This window comes from Lethenteron reissneri, chromosome 8 (assembly GCF_015708825.2).
Source record: "Lethenteron reissneri isolate LAM-NWPU_2019-01 chromosome 8, ASM1570882v1, whole genome shotgun sequence".
NCBI classification, from domain to species: domain Eukaryota; kingdom Metazoa; phylum Chordata; class Hyperoartia; order Petromyzontiformes; family Petromyzontidae; genus Lethenteron; species Lethenteron reissneri.
Genome location: NC_083786.1, coordinates 8,523,474 through 8,543,728, shown reverse-complemented (window position 1 = coordinate 8,543,728; position 20,255 = coordinate 8,523,474). Strand labels below are relative to the sequence as shown.

The 20,255-nt window shown below is 56.5% G+C and overlaps 1 protein-coding gene across 1 annotated transcript; it reads right to left on the bottom strand.

The window, feature by feature from the left end:
* Window positions 1–392: 392 nt before the first annotated feature.
* Window positions 393–17,930, bottom strand: LOC133362246 (probable E3 ubiquitin-protein ligase IRF2BPL). The gene is made up of 2 exons (XM_061581176.1): window positions 16,531–17,930; window positions 393–4,915 (listed from the first exon to the last, which is right to left on the bottom strand). Exons 1-2 carry the CDS (start codon window positions 17,573–17,575, stop codon window positions 3,756–3,758), a joined length of 2,205 nt encoding a protein of 734 aa, XP_061437160.1. The 5' UTR covers window positions 17,576–17,930; the 3' UTR covers window positions 393–3,755.
* Window positions 17,931–20,255: the final 2,325 nt, after the last annotated feature.

Genomic DNA, 20,255 nt, shown 5'->3' with positions numbered 1-20,255 from the left:
GTTACAACTATATTCTTGGTTCTTTCGGCAAAGTCACGTAGATAGAAAACAAAAATCTAAATTAAAGCAATCGTGCTGTGATGGTTTCACCTGAAGACCGAAAGCTTGTGTTGCCTCCGAAACGTCGTGATTTTTATTTTATTTTTACTTTTATTAATTTTCATTTTTTACCTACGTGACTTTACCGAAAATACCTAAGAATATGAATCCTTGCAGTCACGAAAGCTTCAAATCTAGAATGATGGCAATACGTTCCAGAGCTCGATTCCAATGTCGAGGTCCTGCTGCTGGCCACGAGGTGAGGGGCTTCAGGAGGGGATGTCCGTGCGGATTTACTCTTCGCTCACCGTTGCATTTCCCAATTGAGAAAATAAAGCAGAGGAATGCGAACGTAATGTTTTTACATGTTTTTATTATTATTATCCGTTGTTATTGTTATGATTTATACGAACCGCCTGCCATGCACGCCAGCGGTGCAACGCACGGCTATGGAGGCGAACGAATGCGAACCACGTGGTCGCAAAGGAAGGCGAGCTCACGTGGTTGCGAACGAAAGGGAGCCACGTGGTCGCGAACGAATGCCGAGCTCACGTGGTCACAGACGAATGCGAGCCGCGTGGTCACTCGCAAGCCTAGTCAGGAGGGGCGACTAACGGATGATGAGTGCGGGGAGCAAGAGACTCGCTCGCACACTCGCTCACGCTCACCCACGCTCACCCGCGCTCGGACACGTGAACGTAGACGCAGACACACGAACGCAGACACATGCACGTGAATGGGGACCCACACTCATCGACACTCCAGATAGACACGTGGGCAGCGATAAAACAAAGGTCCCCCGTATAGCCCTTCACCAGTCTGTTGGGGCAAGAGCTCTTAGCGAGAACCTTTGCGGGCCAGCACGTCACACGAACGGATGGTGTGGCCAGCACCACGCCAGGCCGCCTTTGTGTGTCACCGATGTTTACTCACTGTGCCAGATATTTATTTAAGGCTGAGTCGACCTGGGGGGGGGCTCAAAACGAATGCATATACAGTACTCATCACCGGTGTTGACTGTGAGCGGGAATCGAACTCGGGTGGCTGGGTTTGTGGCACCAATGCGGTAAACACCGCGCCACCGGTCGACGCGAACGCAGACACGGCACGCAGACGCGGCACGCAGACACGGCACGCAGGGCTCGCGTTGACAGGTCGAACTTGCGCCGGTAGATGCGACGCGGACACAACGGAGCGCAGACGCACAAACACGGAGAGACAGAGGTGCGCCAACGTAGACACTCGTGGGCACGCGCAGACACGCACGGACACAGCAATACCCGCACCTCGCCCACCGCCTACCTTCCTCCATCATTCAGGGCAATCCCAACGTGAACCTCCAACCCCTGACCCACAGACTCCCCCCCCCCCCCCCCCATGTTGACTTCAATAAAAAATGAGTAATTAAATCCGAACCACATTCCCGCGTTGCTTCCAACTCAACCCACAGCTCGCCCCGTCCCTCTGTTCAGACCCCCCCACCCACCCCCCCAAACAAAAATAATAAAATCAAAAATCCCCCCTGCCCCCCCCACCCACCCCCCCTGCCTCCCGCCTACCCCCCCCCCCCACACAAAAATATAAACAGCAACACAAATCAGAACAAGTTTTTTTTTAAAACCAGACCCAAGTTTCCTTTTGTCCGTGTGTGCTTGCGCGCGCGTGCGTGCGCGCGCGTGTAGTGTACGATGTGTACGGAACGTTCACGTGAGCACGCGTGCGAGTGTGCGCGTGGGTGCACGGCGGGTGCGTGCGCGCTCCCACTCTCGTGTTGACGCCACTCTCGCACCTTATGTACACGCGCACGACGTCGTGACCGCTTGGAAAAATGTACACGTGCCCCCCCCCACCCCTTCCCGCCCGCCCGCTCGTTCGTGGTCGCGTGGGTTTCTGCTCTGGCCGGTGTTTGCTCGCCGGCCGGGAGTCGAACCTTATCTCCGCACTTCAGCTGGAGAGTCTCTCTCTCTCTCTCCGTTTGGCAGCTGTGGGCGTCGTCAAGTTTTTCGGGGCCACAACAACAACAACAAGCGACAACAACGACGGGCGTCCGTGTGGTTTTTTTGTTGTTGTTGCGAGCCGGTTTCACACCCGACGAATGAAATTTTGCGTATCTATCGCTCATCATCATCATCATCACGCAGCCATGGTCAGTCCACTGCTGGATGAAGACCTCCGCCTCTCAGGCTGACGGTGTGATCTCCCGCGATGGAACGGATCCACCGGCGCTCACGGGCCGGTCCCGTCGCTCCGTCTCCCGCGCGGGGTGGCCATCCCTCGGCTCAAGTTGCGTGTTTTGCGTAAATTCCACGTTCCTGCGGACGGTGCAGTTAGGGGGTTGCGGTTGTGAATCGTTGTCTTCAATGGCACGGCCGGCCATCGTCGTCGTCTCCCAAGAACTGCCGTGGTCATATGAGCCACGCCGCAGAAAGCCGGCGGCGGCGGCGATGATGATGGAGGAGCAGGAGCAGACTCGACCCTGTCACCCCCCGACGAGCCATCGCCACCATTGCCGTCGTTCACTCGGGGTCGTGGTGTGCCGTTTAAAAGCCAACGAAAACGTCTTCCATCCTCCTCCTCCTCATCATCCTATTCATCATCCTCCTCATCTGCCGCCTACTGAGTTCCACTCCAACCGGAACGGAAAAATTCCGGACGAAGAACAAGACTCAAGGGAGGGGTGGGGTGGGGGGGCGAGGGTGGGCAAAGCGGAAATTGGCCGCCGCCCCCCAAACGTGGTACGTCGCAGACCCATTTTTAAGATTCACTCCCTGGTTTCCATATTGAAGGTGGCGCGTGGTCTGAAGTCATCTCCCGTTTGCGGCCCTGAACCGGGGGGCGGCCCTGAACCGGGGGGCGAGAGTCTCTCCGACAGGACAACCGCCGCCGTTGAAGTTCCCGAAAAAAGTGGTGCTCGTTTTTATCGACTACCCTCCACCCACCCCACCCCAAGCCCACCGCGGAAAAGGGAGGGGTGGGGAGGGGACGTGTGAACCGGCGACCTCCCCGATAGCACCGGCCGCTCGCTCGCTCCACCGCCGGAGGCCCTCCGGCGGCGGTGCCCGCCACACTGAGCTACGCGTGGAACAAAAGCGTTCGAGCGACGGACGTTTCGTGAGTCCCGTAGCGCTGTTCCACAAGGGGGGGGGGGGGGGGTCGATGCTCGTGATGATTGTTGCTGGCCGCTCGACGCTTTTGGGCCTGAGCTCGGTGACGGCAGCAAACACGTTGTTTCCGCCTCGGTTACTTGCTGCCTCTGGGTGTTGCTCTCGGTGAATATCGTTCCAACTGGGTGCGCCACTGCCCACAACCGGCAGGCAATCGGATTGCCATCAATCTCAACCGTGCAATCTGAACCACGCGATCCCAACAGTGCAATCCGAATCACGCAATCCCAATCACGTGACCCCAACCATGCCATCTTAACCACACAATCCCAACCTTGCAATCGCAACCATGCCATCTCAAGCACACAGACCATCCACACTATCCCAACCGTGCAATCCCAATCACTCAATCACGCACGCAATCGCAACCACGCGATCTCAACCACGCGCGCAATCCCAACCACGCGCGCAATCGCAACCACGCAAATCCATCGCTCCGGTCACAACCGACACTTGCCCCCACGACTTCCGCCACCACGATCCACGCCAATCCTCCAACACATCCGATGATCCCATCCCATCCGACGATCCCATCCTACGATCCCCCGACCATCAGGTGTCCCTCTCTTTCTTGACGGTCATCTCGCCGGCCAGGATGGTGGCGATCTCCCCCTGCATGAAGGCCCAGGGCACGTTGGAGCCCACCAGCGGGCACTTCTCCCCGCTGGGGCAGTACACCTCGCCGCTGCTCGTGCCCTGCTTCTTGATGCTGTCGCGCGAGCACGGGAAGCAGAACTTGTGCGCCGCCACCGACGGGCACTGCACGAAGTGCGTGTCCTCCAGCCGCTGGTGGCAGTTTGTGCAGCACAGGGGGCCCCCCGCACCACCGGCACCCGCCGACGCAGAGTCCGGGCCCCCCGCCCCGCCGCTCCCGGTAGCCACGCCGTTGTTGTTCACCCCGTTGCTGCCGCCACCGTTGCTGCCCTGCGCCGATCCGTTGGCGTTGTTGGCGCCGCCGCCGCCGCTTTGCTCGCCCGCGCCGGCCAGCCTCTTGCCGCTGCCGCTGCTGCCGGGAGAGCCGGGGCTGCCCGCCCCCCGCACGGCGCCACCCGCCGCCGACGCCGCCGCCGTGGTGGTGGTGGTGGAGTGCACGGCGTCGGAGCCGCCGTCTTTGCCGGGCGACGGCTCGTCCTGCATCGAGTCGGCCGCCACCGCTGCCACCGCCGCCGACGCCGCCGACGACGCCGACGACGACGACATGAGTGTCGCCAACGCGGCGGCCGTTGACGACGAGGAGGAGGCGGAGGAAGTGGCAGTGGAGGAGGAGGCGGCGCCGTTGGTCCCGTTGGACGAGGCGACCGAGTCGGGTGGCGTGGTGCGGTTCCCATCGGACGACGACGCGGACGACGACGCGGCGGCCGCGACGCCGCCGCCGCTGCTCGACGCTTGCTGCTGCTGCTGCTGCAACGCGGCGGCGGTGGACGACGAGCCGGGGAATGCATTGGAGCCGAGCGTCAGCTTCAGGGCCTCGCACGCCGGGATCCACGGGACGGGGGGGGGCCGCGAGCCGTGAGCGAGGGGCCCCGGCGGGCCGCCGCCGCCGTCGTCCGACGCGGCCCCCTCCAATTTGGTCGGTCCGCCGACGCCCCCCGCCGACGACGCCACCCCCGCAGCCGCCGAAGAGGGGATGCCGGAGGAGATCCCCGAGTGGGGCCCGCCGGGGTCGCAGTCGGGCTCTGGAGAGGCCTTGCGCTTGCGCACCCCGCGGCCACCTTGGGGCGAGCGGCGAGGGAGAGACACGCAGCGGACGCGCGGGTTACGGGGACGCGAGGGGGAAGGGGGGCGGAGCGATGTTTACATGCGGCACGAGGCACTCACTTAAGTCAGAATCAGAATATTTGTTTGTGCTGGAGGACTCCGGTGAGCTATGAAGCGCTTGTTCACGGATGTCAAGTAGGGGCGGAACAGGGCAGGGCCAGGGGAGTCCGCAATAAAAATGACGAGAGGCATTTTTTTTTTGTTCGGCACGAAACTCAATTTTTCAAGAGCCGCAATGGCCATGAATATGTACACAAACACACATTACATACACAATTTACATAAACACACATTGCATATACACATCACATACACACATTACGCACGCACACATACACATCACACACACATTACGCACACACACACACATTACGCAACACACACATTACACACACACACATCACACACACATTACACACACACACACATCACACACATCATAGACACCACACACACATCACACACACATTACACACACACATTACACACACATATTACACACACACACATCACACACACACACATCACACATTAGACACACACATCACACATACACATCACACACACTATACACACACACATCACATTACGTCACGAAGCAGTCTGTAAAAAGCCGCGTGCAGCTGCAGAGCTGCAGCTTGCCGACCCCTGAACTCGAGGGATGGCCCCGGGACCAGGGTTCAGAGTTCAGGGTTCAGAGTTCAGGGTTCAGATATTCGTCGCTTGGCTCACGGGGGAGGGGGGGGGGGAGAGGGGGGGGAGTTCGCAGCGCGCTAACCGCTGCGCCACCGCTCCCCGCACTCACACAAAGACAAAGGTTCCCCCGTATAGCCTGCGCAGACTGTTGGGGCAAGTGCTGTTTGGCGAGCACCTATGAAGGCCGGCACGGCACGCGAGTGGGTGGGGCCGGTGCTTGAAGCGCCACGCCCGGCCACCTTTGTCTCTCCGGACGTTTGTCGAATGTACGTGTGCGCAGGTCACTGCTGGACGTGGATATATTTATTGCGATCGAAACGTCGTGATAATTTTAATTCACTTTATTTGTATTATTTTTTCTCTCTACGTGACTTTACCGAAAGAACCAAAGAATATTATACGAACGTATAATACACGCCCTGTTTGTGGAATTGGATGTTGATGGGGCGGTGAGGTTGGGGGTAAGGTGGGGGGGAGTGAGGGGGGTGTGAGTGGTGAGTCATGGGCGGCAGGCACTGTGCAGAGTCAGCATCAGCTGCATCAGCAGCAACAGCGTCATCAACACTCAGCCCGCCCACTCCCTCTCCCCTCTGCTCCATCTCCCCCCCCTTCCTCTCCCATCTCCCCCATCTCTCTCGCTCTCTCCTCATCCCTCTTTCGGTCATCTCTCCCTCCCCCACTCTCCCTCCCCTCTCTCCCTCCCCACTCTCCCTCCCCTCTCTCCCCCTCCTCTGTCCCTCCCCTCTGTCCCTCCCCTCTCTCCCTCCCCCATTTTCCCTCCCCACTCTCCCTCCCCACTCTCCCTCCCCCACTCTCCCTCCCCTCTCTCCCTCCCCCACTTTCCCTCCCCTCTCTCCCTCCCCTCTGTCCCTCCCCTCTCTCCCTCCCCCACTTTCCCTCCCCACTCTCCCTCCCCTCCCTCCCCACTCCCCCACTCTCCCTCCCCTCTCTCCCTCCCCCACTTTCCCTCCCCTCTCTCCCTCCCCCACTTTCCCTCCCCACTCTCCCTCCCCTCCCTCCCCACTCCCCCACTCTCCCTCCCCTCTCTCCCTCCCCCACTTTCCCTCCCCTCTCTCCCTCCCCTCTGTCCCTCCCCTCTCTCCCTCCCCCACTTTCCCTCCCCTCTCTCCCTCCCCTCTGTCCCTCCCCTCTCTCCCTCCCCACTTTCCGTCCCCACTCTCCCTCCCCTCCCTCCCCACTCCCCCACTCTCCCTCCCCATCTCTCCCTCTCTCGTAACTCTCCCCGCCAATGACGTCACCCGCGTGACGAACAATGGCTCGGGTGACGTCACCCTCGACAGCGAATTCCAAGTGTTGCTAGGCCGCGTTCAACTGCGTTACGCCTACTTAGCACGTGTCCAGTTCGCTTTCGCGATCAATGTTGTGATTCATAATTTATATTTGGGTCAGAGCCGCGTGGGCCAAAACAAAAGTGGAAATTGTGTGTCGTACAACCCTCCTCCACCTCAAATTACAAGCTAATCGGAATTTTACTCATGCGGTCTGGCTCCAAAGATATCGGCTGTCGATCGATTTCTTTAAAGATCGATAAATCATCGGCGTGTGCACGAATCGATTATTTCTTTAGATTCGGACGCGTTTCGTGACGTCTGGGAAAAATACCCCCCGCCCCCGTCCTCCCTCTATAGCCCTCCCCCTACAGCCCCCCTCCACCTACTACAGCCCCCCCCCCGTACTACAGCACCCCTCCCCCCCACCTCTGCAGCTCCCTACTGGGGCTGCCCTTCCGCCAGCAGTGAGAGGTTCACGCGTGGACGCGTGAACGCACGCCGCGAGAGTGAACGGTGAACGCGCGGGTGACCGCGTGGGTGACCGCGTGGGTGAGAGAACGCACACTCCGTTCGAAGAGTGACATTCAAACCGTGCGGGGAAGCGCCGTGGGGCCTTGGGCCCGGCTCGTCGTCACGACGAGGAGGGGGCGACGGACGGTGGGTCAAGACCCAGGGGTCGTGACCTTTCGACGAAGAGGTGGCAGAGGCATCGGTTTTGACTTCTTGACCAAAATAGTTCGCGAGTCGGCATCTGAGCGCAGGGCCACTTGGATACAAACACGGCTGCTGCAGCAGCAGTAGCAGCAGCAGTAGTAGCAGCAGCAGTAGCTATACAGCAGCAGCAGTTATATAGCAGACGGCAAACACATTCTGGCTTGAATGATGAAGATGGGTGATGGAATAAATTGCGTCTATTTCTTTTTTCCATCTCCCCCCCCCTTTTTTTTTTAGTTATTCTTCACGAATACAATTTGACTTTTGTACATGTTGTCACCAAGACATTCCATAGCGGCCCCCATTCCCAGCCACATTGAAACAATTATATTTACGTTAAATTGCGGGTGAAGATTGAAGTAAAAAACACAACGGCTGCCCGCAAGGTTTGCTGGCCTCTGGTCAAGACTAACAACGGAGCAACAGCCAAAGGAGAGAGAGAGAGAGAAAAAACAACGCCCGGGATAGAGGGAGAAGGGAGAGTGATGGGACAGAAACAGGAAGACTTCTTCACAATTCTGTCACAATCACCTGATGATGCTGGTTGCAAATCACTTTTGCGATAATCGAATTGTAAGATGTCATTGTGGGTTTACTTTCCAACACGTCGTAACCAACTTGGCACTTTGTTTCTACGTGACAAACCTTAACAACTGGCAGCCGTGTCGTCGGGTGGTGGCGGGTTTAATGACACGTCGCTATTTACGCGATCTCACCCAAAAAACAATCGTTTGTTACACTATGAGACCTCCTTTACCAGTAGCAAAATATAGTAATAGGTTTTTACCCTTTTATCTGGTACAAAACTGACACCTTTATACAAGGGATCATGTTTGCAATAACCACAACACAAGCAGTCAAAAATGCAAACAAAAAGAAACAACTCTGATGATGATGATAATGATATGCACTGTCGTTGAAGTTGATTGGTCCACACCCGAGACAGCTTTTCTTAGAGCCTAGTCTCCATTGGTGTTGGACCAGATGACGCCAAAAGGCGTACAACTCAAAAACAGCGCACTATCAGAGTGTCCTTTGTAACATTGGCCGCGAGACCCCTACCACTTCGACCACGACCACTACTACCACGTGTTCAACAGAAAGGACGTCAACCGCGGGGTGATGGAGCGTGGCGGCTCGCTTGATGGATTGTGAGAGCCGTGGCAACGACCACAGCACGTGGATTGTTAGATAGATGATGGCAGATGATGACGATGATGATGACGATGATGGTGGTCTGTTTTATTATTTCAACGCCGTACGTACTGGGAGCGGTGGCGTAGCAGTTCGCGCACCACGCTACGAGCCCAGTGACCCGGGGTCGATTCCAACACCGGTAGTGACGATTCTCTGAACAGGTCCTGGGCCTTCCCTAGGTAGACTGAGCCTCAAGTGAGTACCTGGCGCGGTGTGTAAACATCACCACTCGGGAGCCAAAGGCGATCAGGCGAGATGCTGCCCACCCACCCCCTCGTGTGCCACCGTGCCGGCCTTCATTGGTGCTGCTACTCACTAACAGCACTTGCCCCTACAGTCTTTTACAGGCTACACGGGTGACCTCTGCCTTTGTGTCATTTATTTGAACGCCGTGCGTGCGCACCGCGCTGCGACGGTGTTCGTTGCTGTATCGGGAAGGTGACAACGTCAGAGGTTGTTGTAAAACGAGCAGGTCAACTGTTTTAATGTATGAGCAGTGGGGGCGCAGGGGGGGGGGGCGTTGATCTTTGCTCCCATGTTACGATAAACTGAGAGAGGGAGAGACGTGGCCGAGTTGCCTTTCCCCCACGCGTGTGTGTGGACTTTCTCCGGGGAACTCTTTCTTGCCTTCTCATCGCACGCCGAAGCAAGACTCTAACGACAAGGCCAAAGATCTACCCCCCCCCCTCCCTCGCCGCCCCACTGCCACCAACATTTACTACGAGCCAAGAATGTCTGTGTGCAACGCGCGTGACGTCACTCCACGTCGGCCAGCCCTCCTCGTGGATAATCATGAGCAGGTGACGTCCTCCACATGGACCTCCCCCCCCTCATTAATAATAATTAGCGGCTGACGTCGCTCCACATGGAGGGGGGGCTAGGCGCCTCCTCCCCCTCCTCGGCGTCAACTTACAACCCTCACTACAAAGGCAGAACCCTCACGTCACGTGATTTCCGTAACGCTGTTGACACATCAAAGTAAAAATGACATCATAATGAACAAGGGATTATAACCTTAAAATGAAATAAGTCTGTGTCACCGCGGCCTTACAAATTGCACACGCATTGATGCAATGAATATATCACGTCGAGGTCTGCTTTTCGCTTGCAAGTTTCAGATTTACTGCAATACACCCGTCCTTGGACGGGCAAAAGGCGAGTTAGTAACCTTTAACAGACTGTTGGGGCAAGTGCTGTTAGCGAGTAGCACCTACGAAGGCCGACACGTCACACGAGGGGGTGGGGTAGCCAGCACCACGCCCGGCCGCCTTTATCTCCCCAGTGGCGATGTTTACTACAACACCGCACCAGGTACTGATTTGAGGCTGAGTCGACCTAGGGGATGCCCAGGACTAGTTGGTCGTGAGGGTGGGTGTTCAACATCAAGCCCAGGCCACCTTTGTCTCCCCCATTTCTGATGTAATTTTTTTTTATATATCTGTGCCAGGTGCAAATTTCCGGCCTAGTAGACCTTACACAAGCAGATAGAAAGATCCCCCATATTGGCTTAACAGGATTTTGGGGCAAGTGCAGTTAGCGAGCACCTATGAAGGCCAGAACGGCACACAAGAGGTTGGGTGAACAGCACCACGCCCGGCCGCCTTTGTCTCCCTGCCGCTGATGTTATATACTGCACCAGATACACACTTAAGGCTGGAACAGAGACAAAGATATCGTTGTGTAGCCTTAACATACTGTTAAACTTCACTACTTTGTAAATGCAACAGTAAAAGAAATACACTAAATAGTTGCAATGCTAGAACAAGGCCGTCTTGCTCTCAGCTGTTCTCTGGCGAGCTCACTGGACTCACTGGCAATCCAGAGGGCGCCGGTCTGACTATCTCCCGGCGTGGCAGATGGAATAACGGAGGGGAGGGGGGGAATTTCCTAAATCCCACCCCCACCCCTTCCCCCCCCCACCCCAGCTCTCTCTCCAGCCAGCAAAAGTGACGAATGGATTCATCACCAGTTCGTCTAATCACGTATTGGTCAATTGGTGGGTCGCTTAGCAGCAGCGCGTTCACCGCTTGTTGTTGCAGAGTTTCCTGGTTCGAATTCCAGCGGCCGCCCTGGTTAATACTACGATTTGTACTGATGAACCTTAAAAATACTGGGCGCCGCCGTGTCGAGATGTTAACTACCTCGCCTGGTATGCAGAAGGTCGTGGGTTCGATCCCGACCCTGACGCCTGCTGCTGAATATCTGCAGTTTGCGTGTCTCTCTCTCTCATCATCATCACATGCTGTATATCTGGAGTTTGCGGTGTCTCTGTCTCGCGCAGTGCCACTATTGTTGTTGGTTGCGCTTGTGCACAACAACCGCCAACGCAGCAGCAGCATCACCAAATGTAATTAAATAATCGTTACGAATTCGACCAACAACAAACTCTGTAAACCACGAGCAGAATTCGTACGACCACGCAACTCACCCCGTGCCTCCCCCTCGTCACCCCACGCCCCCCCCCCAACAGGCGCGCCAGGTATTTTGTTTTGCAAGTCGTAACACGAGCAACCGCCCCAAAGAAATTTTGTCCAAAACACCAAAAAAAACCCAACAACCTGAGCAAAGGAATTATTCTGAAGGCCGCCCACCACACACACAAAACACACACACATGCACACACAAAACACACACACATGCACACACAAAACACGCACAAAACACGCACACACAAAGCACACGCACACACAAAACACGCACACACAAAGCACACGCACACACAAAACACACGCACACACACATGCACAAAACACACACGCACACACAAGACACACACGCACACACAAGACACACACAAAACACACACGCACGACACACGCACAAAACAAAAACACACACGCACACACAAAACACACACACACACAAAACACACGAAACACACACAAAACACACACACAAAACACGCACACACGCACACACGAAACACGCACGCACAAAACACACACAACCCGGGTTTTGTTCCATGAAGCACACGCTGATGAATAATGTTCGTCTGGACAGCCAATAGGATGATGATGGTGATGGCGATGATGGCGATGATGGAGTAAACAAACAATGTTTCATTCTTAGACGTTGGTGTTTATTTTGTTCAACCAGTTGTGATGAGTCTCAGGATGAGTCTCATTTTCAAGAGTTCCCTGGAGACGAAGTCGGACACTAGGGGGCGATGAAAGCTGCTACCGCGGTGTGTGTATGTTCAACCGCGGTGTGTGTATGTTCAACCGCGGGGGGTGTGTGTGTGCGCAAACCCAATTTAATAATTAGCAGATCGTTTCCAATGTGAGCTAGATGTGGCACACAATGGCCTACCCTTAGCGAATTAAATCGCGGGATCTCTTTTTAACCTCCAGCGTGAAACAGAGGACGCTCAGCACTGCCGCGTGTATATTTATACGCGTGTGTTTAACGATTAACAGAGTACACACCGGTAGGCATAAGCAGGGCGGTTCGCTGTGAATGGAAACGTGGAACCCCTGCCACGTGAGAGCGCCTCTTCCTGGCTCGTGGTTTTTCTCGGGGAACTTCGGATTTTTGTCCCCCCTCCCCCCCCATTCACGTGCATTGTCAGCGTTAAGACGTCAGAATTCCCCCCGAGTCACATCACCAACAATAACAACCGCCATTCGCCACGAGGTTGCGGTGATGTCGCTCCGGCGCTCGTGCCAGGCTAGGTGCACTTTAAGTGCCACGCGAAGCGTCGAACGCCCGCTGGCAGGAGGTCACAGGACAGACCCAGGTGCCATGGGTTGACCGACTGAGATGACTGTGCAGAATCAGAATATGTATTCGTACTGGAGGAATCCGATGAGCTTACAAAGCTCTTTTGCCAGAGATGCCCCCGACTGTGCCAACTTGCTGCGTTTTGAGCCGCCCGGCGCTCCGCTCGTTGTTGTCACACCGCAAGCTATCTCACGGCGCGGCCGTAACACAAACCGGGCAAGTTGATCACATTCATCAACTTCAAAGCGGCGAGTGACGGGAATTCCACGTTCTTATGGCGGGGACGGCAGAGGGCTGTTTGGTGAGTTATCCGACGTGTGTGCGTGTGCGATTGGGGCCGTGCCACGCGTGTTGTTCGGCACGATGCGAGTTGCTGCAGAATTGACACCCCCCGGTTCCTGAACAAGCTCCCCAGCACGCGTTACGAAACGTCGGACAACGTACCAGAAAAACCCAACGACACTCCGACAGGCAAGCAGAACGAAAGCGAAGATAGCAACCGCGGCAATCGACTAAACTCAAAGCAACAACAAAATATATAATTAGTCGACGTTTCGGGCAACGTCCCTTCTTTCATAGCACGCAGAAGAGCCACCCGCTGGACTGTATCGAAACCGGTCCGGCGTGTTGCTCGCGCTGAACCGGTGCGATCCCAGAAGGCCGTGATTGCCTCTACAATACTTATTTTTTGTGTAGCGTGTGTCAACGTGGTGAGACGCATGTGTTGAGATAACGACAATCATAAGAAGAGGAAAATAAAACCCCGACGTCTCATCTGTTGTTGTTCAAGTGGTGTTCAGTCTCCGCGAGCAGCAGGACCGTTCAGCTCACGGAGTCCACGGGGACACGGGTGGAGTAGAAACGACTCCAGGTGGAGTAGAAACGACTCCAGGTGGAGGTCCCCCTACCCCCCTACCCCCCCATCACTGCACTGTACTGGAAATTCTACATTCCTCTAACGGTGGTGATTCGGGCCCCGGGGGAATCGTCAGCGGTGAACGGTAGAATGTCAAAGAGTGGTATCTGTCCATCTCGCACGGAACAAAAGACAAAGACCCCCCTCCCCACCGTGTAGGCTTCACGTACTGTTGGGGCAAGTGCTGTTAGCGGGTACAGCACCTATGAAGACCCGCACGGCACACGAGGGGTGGTGGGGTGGCCGGAACCACGCCCGGCCGAATTTCTCTCCCCAGTGGCGATGTTTACACACCGCAGCAGGTACTCATTTGAGGCTGAGTCAACCCAGGGGATACCCAGGACCGATATCGGATAACCGTCACCGGTTTTGGCCGTGAGCGGGAATCGAACCCGGGTCGCCAGGTTCGGAGCGCACCACCACCGCTCCACTACCGCACACAAAGCAAAGACAAAGATCCCCCCCCACGGTGTAGCCTTAACAGGCTGTTTGGGGCAAGTGCTGTTAGCGAGCAGCAGCACCTATGCAGGCCCACAGACGCCGTCACGCCGAGACACGTTCTCGCTCTCACAGCATCAACACCGCTCTCCCTCCAACACTGCAAGGTCACCCGCGACTACTCCACCCACAATTCCATTCTCGCGCACGGATGGTCACAGCAATGCGGTTCGGTGGGCAACATTCTAACATCGATGGCTGATTCTGATGCTGGTCACGACAAGAGAGCTTCAGCAGAGCATTTTTACCCGTCAACCCCTAATCAGTGGCCTACCTTATTACAGACCAATTCAGACCCTATTGGTCACCCCCGTGCCCCCTATACATCTCATCGTCCGTCCGACAAGGGAGAAACACAAATAGATTGTTTTTGTTGGGTGTTGGTGTTGATGTTGCCTCGTATTGAAACGGTTGTACGCCGTGTGGGTCTCAACACTCGATTTCTCCGGACAAGAATACGGAGTAAAACCCGTGCGGGCGAGACATTTGCAGTGGCAGAGAGAGAGAGAGAGAGTTCGTGTCGTTCGAATGACGCCTGCCGCTGTATATTTGGAGTCTGTGGATGATGTCTCTATCGCCCTGGTCGCGTGGATTTTTCTCCGGGTCATCCCGGTTATTTTTTCTCTCGCCCTCCTCTCCCTCCACATGAAAAGAAATAAACCACTCGTTTAGAGAATTTGGCCACTCTAAATATCCACGTGATAAGCCAACTTCGTTGAGCTTTCATTTGTGGCCAGCTTGCTTTAGAACAAGAGAGAGCTACATAGCTCAGTGGGCCTTACCTGGTAAAATAAAAACAAATAGTTTACATAGCGCAGACTGCTGTTGTTTATATTGTTAGGTTTTTTCGGTAAAGTCACGTATAGGTAAAAAAAAATTAATAAAAGTAAAATAAAAATAAAATACTATAATAAAATAATATAATACTTTTATTAATTTTATTTTTTTACCTACGTGACTTTACCGAAAAAACCTAAGAATATGAATCATTGCAGTCACGAAAGCTTCAAATCTAGAATGCTGTTGTTTACTGTACGGCCCATAACCTGTGGTAGGCACGGTAGCCACAATCGCACTGCGGGCTTGTCTTTAATGTAGATTTGTTTAAGTGTATCTGCATCTCAACGCCTTCCTTATAGCTATCTGCGCATCTCCGTGCGTCTCTCTGTAGATGTGCATCTTCTTGTGTATGGCAATATGTGCATGAGCTAGTTGCAAACGTCGAGATCTGCGAGCCACAGGGCGAAAGAACGACTGCAGGAGAGAGAGAAAGAGAATTCGTGTCGTTTTTCAGCTTTTCTCCTTCGTTCAAGAATCGCAAACGACATTTGATTTACTGTGCGGTCCCAGAGTTTGGATTGCATGGCCACAGTCGAATCACTGTGGCTCGCGTCTTGAATAATTCCATTTATGAAGGTGACGTAGTGCAGTTCCGTCCTGTTGACAGATGCCTCTGATGAGGCGACTCGATGACACACACACACGAAGAAGACACGTGCTCGCTTTCACAATCTCACTCTCACCTTGCAAGGCTTTTACTAAACGACACACACACGCACGCGCACTCTCTTCTCTCACAAAGACAAAGATGCCCCGTATAGCCTTTAGATGCTGTTGGAGCAAGTGCTGTTAGCGAGCACCTATCAAAGCCAGAACATCACACGAGGAGGGTGGGTGGCTAGCACCACGCCCGACCGCCTTTGTCTCCCCAGTGGCGATGTTTACACACCGCACCAGGTACTCATTTGAGGCTGAGTCGACATAAGAGAGGCCCAGGGCCGGTTCCGATCATCGTCACTGGTATTGGCCGTGAGCGGGAATCGAATCCGGGTCGCCAGGTTCGTAGCGCAGCGTAGCGCTAACCGCTACACTACCGCTCCTCCCACACACACACGTGTACACACAACAATCGTCATTCGCCACTAAGTGGCGGTGACGTCACCACGACGCTTGTGCCAGGCCATGTGCACGTTGAGGCCATGTGAAGCGTCGAACGCCCGCTGGCAGGTCACGGGGCAGACCCAGCAGGTGCCACGGGTCGACTGACCGAGATGACTGGCTGATGCACCACCTGTGCCCCCTACTGTGCCAACTTGCTGTAATTTATCCACCCGGCGCTCAGCTCGTTGTTGTGAGCGTCGCTCCTCCGCCCTCCGTTGTTGTTGGAGGGCGACTGCCTCCAACTGCCCAGCAGCGTCCTTCACGAGCCGCTGGTACCAGTCATCGGCCAGTCCACTCAGCTCCACGTCCTCCTGTACCACATCACTCCATCTCTTCTCTAACCCGTGCCGCGCCCGTTTAGCCCCCTCGATCCGGCCGAACAAAAGCTGTTTAGGCATGCGGTGGCTGGGCATGCGGGCTACATGACCCATCCAACACACACACACACGTGTACACACACATACGCGCGTCCACACACACGTGTACACACACGCGTGTACACACACACGCGTGTACACACACACACACGCGTACACACACGCGTACACACACGCATACACGTGTACACACACGCACCCCCCCAACCCCACCTCACCTTGCTTAGCACCTCCGTCGAAGGGAAAGACTCTGCCGAGGAGCGAGTGTTCCTTCCGCAACCTGCTCTCGAAGCCCCCGTTGAGCGAGATGAGCGTCTCGCGCACCGTCTTGGGCTTCCCGACCCCGCTCGCCATGACCCACGGATCCTCCACGCGGTGCCCTCCGCGCGCGTGCATCCCGTCTCCTCCACCCACCATCTCGGGGGGCAAGCCCTTGTGCTCGTGCTCCACCGACACGCGCTTGTTGACGGGCACCGCGCCACCACCGCCACCAGCCAGCAACGGGTGCACGGCAAGCTGCGTGCCCCCGGGGCCGTTCATGAGCCCGTGGGGCAACAGGTTCGGTGGCTGCCCGGCTGCGGCGGCGGCGGCCGCGGCGGCGGCGGCTACGGCAGCGATGGACACTGCCCTGCGCGGCGGAGTGGGACTTTGTCGGTTCAGCTCGGGTGGATCTTCGTTGTTCGACGCCTTACCGCCGCCGCCGTTGTTGCTGCTGCTGCTACCGCCGTGGGAAGAGCCGTGCGAACCGTGACCCAGTCCGTTGACTCCCACGACAGCCGCGGCCAAACCGTTCGCCTGCTGCATGCGGCTCAGCGACACGGGCTGGTACTCGAGCATGCGCGCGTACCTCTCGTGTTGCTGCTGCTGCTGATGCTGCTGCTGCTGGTGCTGCTGGTGCTGATGCTGCTGCTGCTGGTGTTGTTGGTGTTGCTGGTGCTGCTGATGATGCTGCTGCTGCAAGCTGCCACCTCTACAATCCACGTGGCTGGACGCAAGTCCCGCTGAAGTGACCGACAGCTCTTTGGCGATTTTGGGTCCCGAATGCTGAGCGATGGGTCCCGGCGACCGCCGGTGATCCTGGAAGCCGTGGGATCGCTTCATGGTCCGCGTCGCCTCGATAACCAACTCGATGCGGTCTCCGCCCTCGTAGTTCACGCAGCCGCGGCACACGGGCTCCGAGAAGTCCCATATGATGGCCCACGGCATGCGGGGAAGGTCGCACAGATAGCACGACTGTCGGCGTGACGTGGCCGCCGAAGCCATGGTCGGTCGCTGCGTTCGTCGCCGTTTGTGTTCGGCTGGAGCTGTTGTTGCGGTGCAGGTGATAGTGCAGGTGATGGTGTTGTTGTTGTTGTCGTAAGCACTACGACGCACTTCCAAGTCTCGCTGCTGCAACAACAACAACAACGCCCCACCCCCCCCCTCTCTCTCCTCTACTCTCTTGCCTTCCCAACTCCCGAGTCAAGTCGGTTCAACTCTCGCCTTGAGCACAGCGGACGCGCGGAGAATCGAGGGAGGGAGCAAGGGTGGGAGGAGGAGGAGTAGTAGGAGGGAGTGTGGTGGTGGTGGAACAGGGTGGGGGGGTTGGTGGGGGGAAGGAGGAGGTTGGGAGGGTGGGAGGGAGGAGGGAGCTAAGGGAGTCGAGGTCTGGGTGGGTGAGAGGCAGGAAGGGAGGGGCTGGCGTGGTGGGGGGGGGGGCAAAGGAATCTGTTCTGTGGCGGGGGTTGAAGGAGGGGTGGGGTGGGGGGCTTCGATGGGTGGTGGGGGGGGATGAGAGGGGAGGGGTGGGGGGGCTTCGATGGGTGGTGGGGGGGGTGAGAGGGGAGGGGTGGATGAGAGGGGAGGGGTCAACCAGCCCGGGAACAGGAATCCTCGCGCTGCTGCAGAGACGGTTTTGGGCTTGTTTACAATCTTGAAAAAAAACCCCACTGAACCAAAATAACAAACTTACAGAAACGGCGAGAACAAAGCGTAAGACTCAAGTTTAATACGAGTAAAAGTAACATACGGATGAATAAATATACTTAAAACATCGTACTACCGATGCGACGATGAGATCAACAATAGCAAGAGACGTGACGGCGGACAGAGTGGCGTCTGAGTGCGCACTGTGACGACGGCCCTCAGTGTGTGGAGCCGCGTAACCTCCTCCTCCCCCTCATCCTCCCCGCCCTCATTCCTCTCCCTCCCTCCCTACCCATCACCACCATCATCATCATCAGCGCCACCTCCAGTAGCAGCAGCCCTCCCTTTCTCTCGCTCGTAAGCGTCATCATTCTCTCTTCTCTCTCTCCCGAAACACCACCACCACAAGCCCCAGCCCTCCCCTCCATCGCCATCTCTCTCCCTCGCTCGCGTCATCTCCGTAACCCCCCCATCTCCCCCCTCCTCCTGCTCCTCATCCGTAGTCACCATCACACGGCTCCACTCCTACCCACCGCCCCACATCTCAACCCCTCCCTCTGTCGCTGTCGGGAAAGCTGCCACGTCCATCCCCGTGCCCGGGCAACTCAGCACCCCGCGTTCAAACCAAACCCACCCAGCCAGCCAGCCGCAAACTCCCCGACGCGTCACGCACAGACGGGTACAGTCGCGCATGCATATGCATAACGCGCAGAAGAGAGTCGCATGCTTATGCATGTCCACCACCACCCACCCCCCCACGGGGCGAGGAAGAAGGAGAGACGCCGTCACGCGTACGAGGTATAAATAAATATGCACACGCCGGGAGGGAGAGAGAGTGAGTGAGTGGCGAGGGGTGGGACTCGTCGGGTACGTTCCGATAGCGTCACTGAGCGCACGGCCACGCAGCGCGCACGGCGGCCACGCGAAGCAGACGACGAATGGCCGCGCACTCGAGACAAAGGGAGCCCAGCGAGCGCCTTGACAAAGGCTGTCGGGGCAAGTTCGCTGCGAGCAGACGCGGCCGCACGCAGGAGCGCGCGTGTGGCTGTACCGCACCACGCCCGGTCGCCTTTGTCTCTCCCCAGCGCTGACGTAACGACGCAACGGCTACTTCTCTACTCGTTTCGGGCTGAGTCGACCTAAGGGCGGGCCGTGTCCAGTTTTCAAAAAATCGCCGCGTTCATGGCGCAGTGCGCCGACCTCCAACTCCACACCACCTTGCACACACGTTCACTACAAAGGCAAAGATCCCCCGTGTAGCCTTAACAGACTGTTGGGGCAAGTGCTGTTCGCGAGCATCTATTATTGCGGGCACTGCGCACGAGAGGGGGGGGGGGGGGTGTGGCACGTACGATCGGACGCACCCCGAATCGCCAGCCCCCCCCTCTCCCCTTCTGCTCGACTCTCCCCTCCCTCTCCATCACCCTCCCACCTCCCATCTCTCTCTCTCTGGAAGACCCCCGTCACGTCACGCGGTGCCAGGCTGAGGGAGGATGCGAAGTCAGCGCCATGGCCACTGTATTTAGCACGGGCTGACCGAAGAGCTGAGAGAGAGAGTTCGTGTCTCTCCCTCTCTCCCCCTGCCTCTTTCACTCCCACCCACCCTCCCTCTCTGCCCTCATTCCACTCCATCCGTCCGCCCCCGCCTACCCTCTCGTTTTTTTCGCTCGCTCAAGCCTCGTGTTGTTTGTTTCAGTTGCTCTCTCCCCCTCTCCCTCCTCGCTCTCTCTACTCAAACAAAATATGAATAGCACATAACTTTGACGCGCAGATTGCCGTGTGTGTCCGTGTGTGTGTCTGTCTACGTGTGTATGTCTCCGTGTGTGTCTCGGTTGCGTAACGCTGTGTGGAAGCTACCTGGTCTGCCGCTCCACACGAAGCTTCAGGTCTTCTCGGCCAGTAATGCCCTTCCATTCTGTACGCATATTCGCCGGTTAGACACATTTAGGCTGGTCTGCCTACGATCCATTCTGGGTTTAACCAGGCTGGATTGTGTGAGGAGCTCACAAATCCTTGAAAGATCTGGACAAAGTCCCAT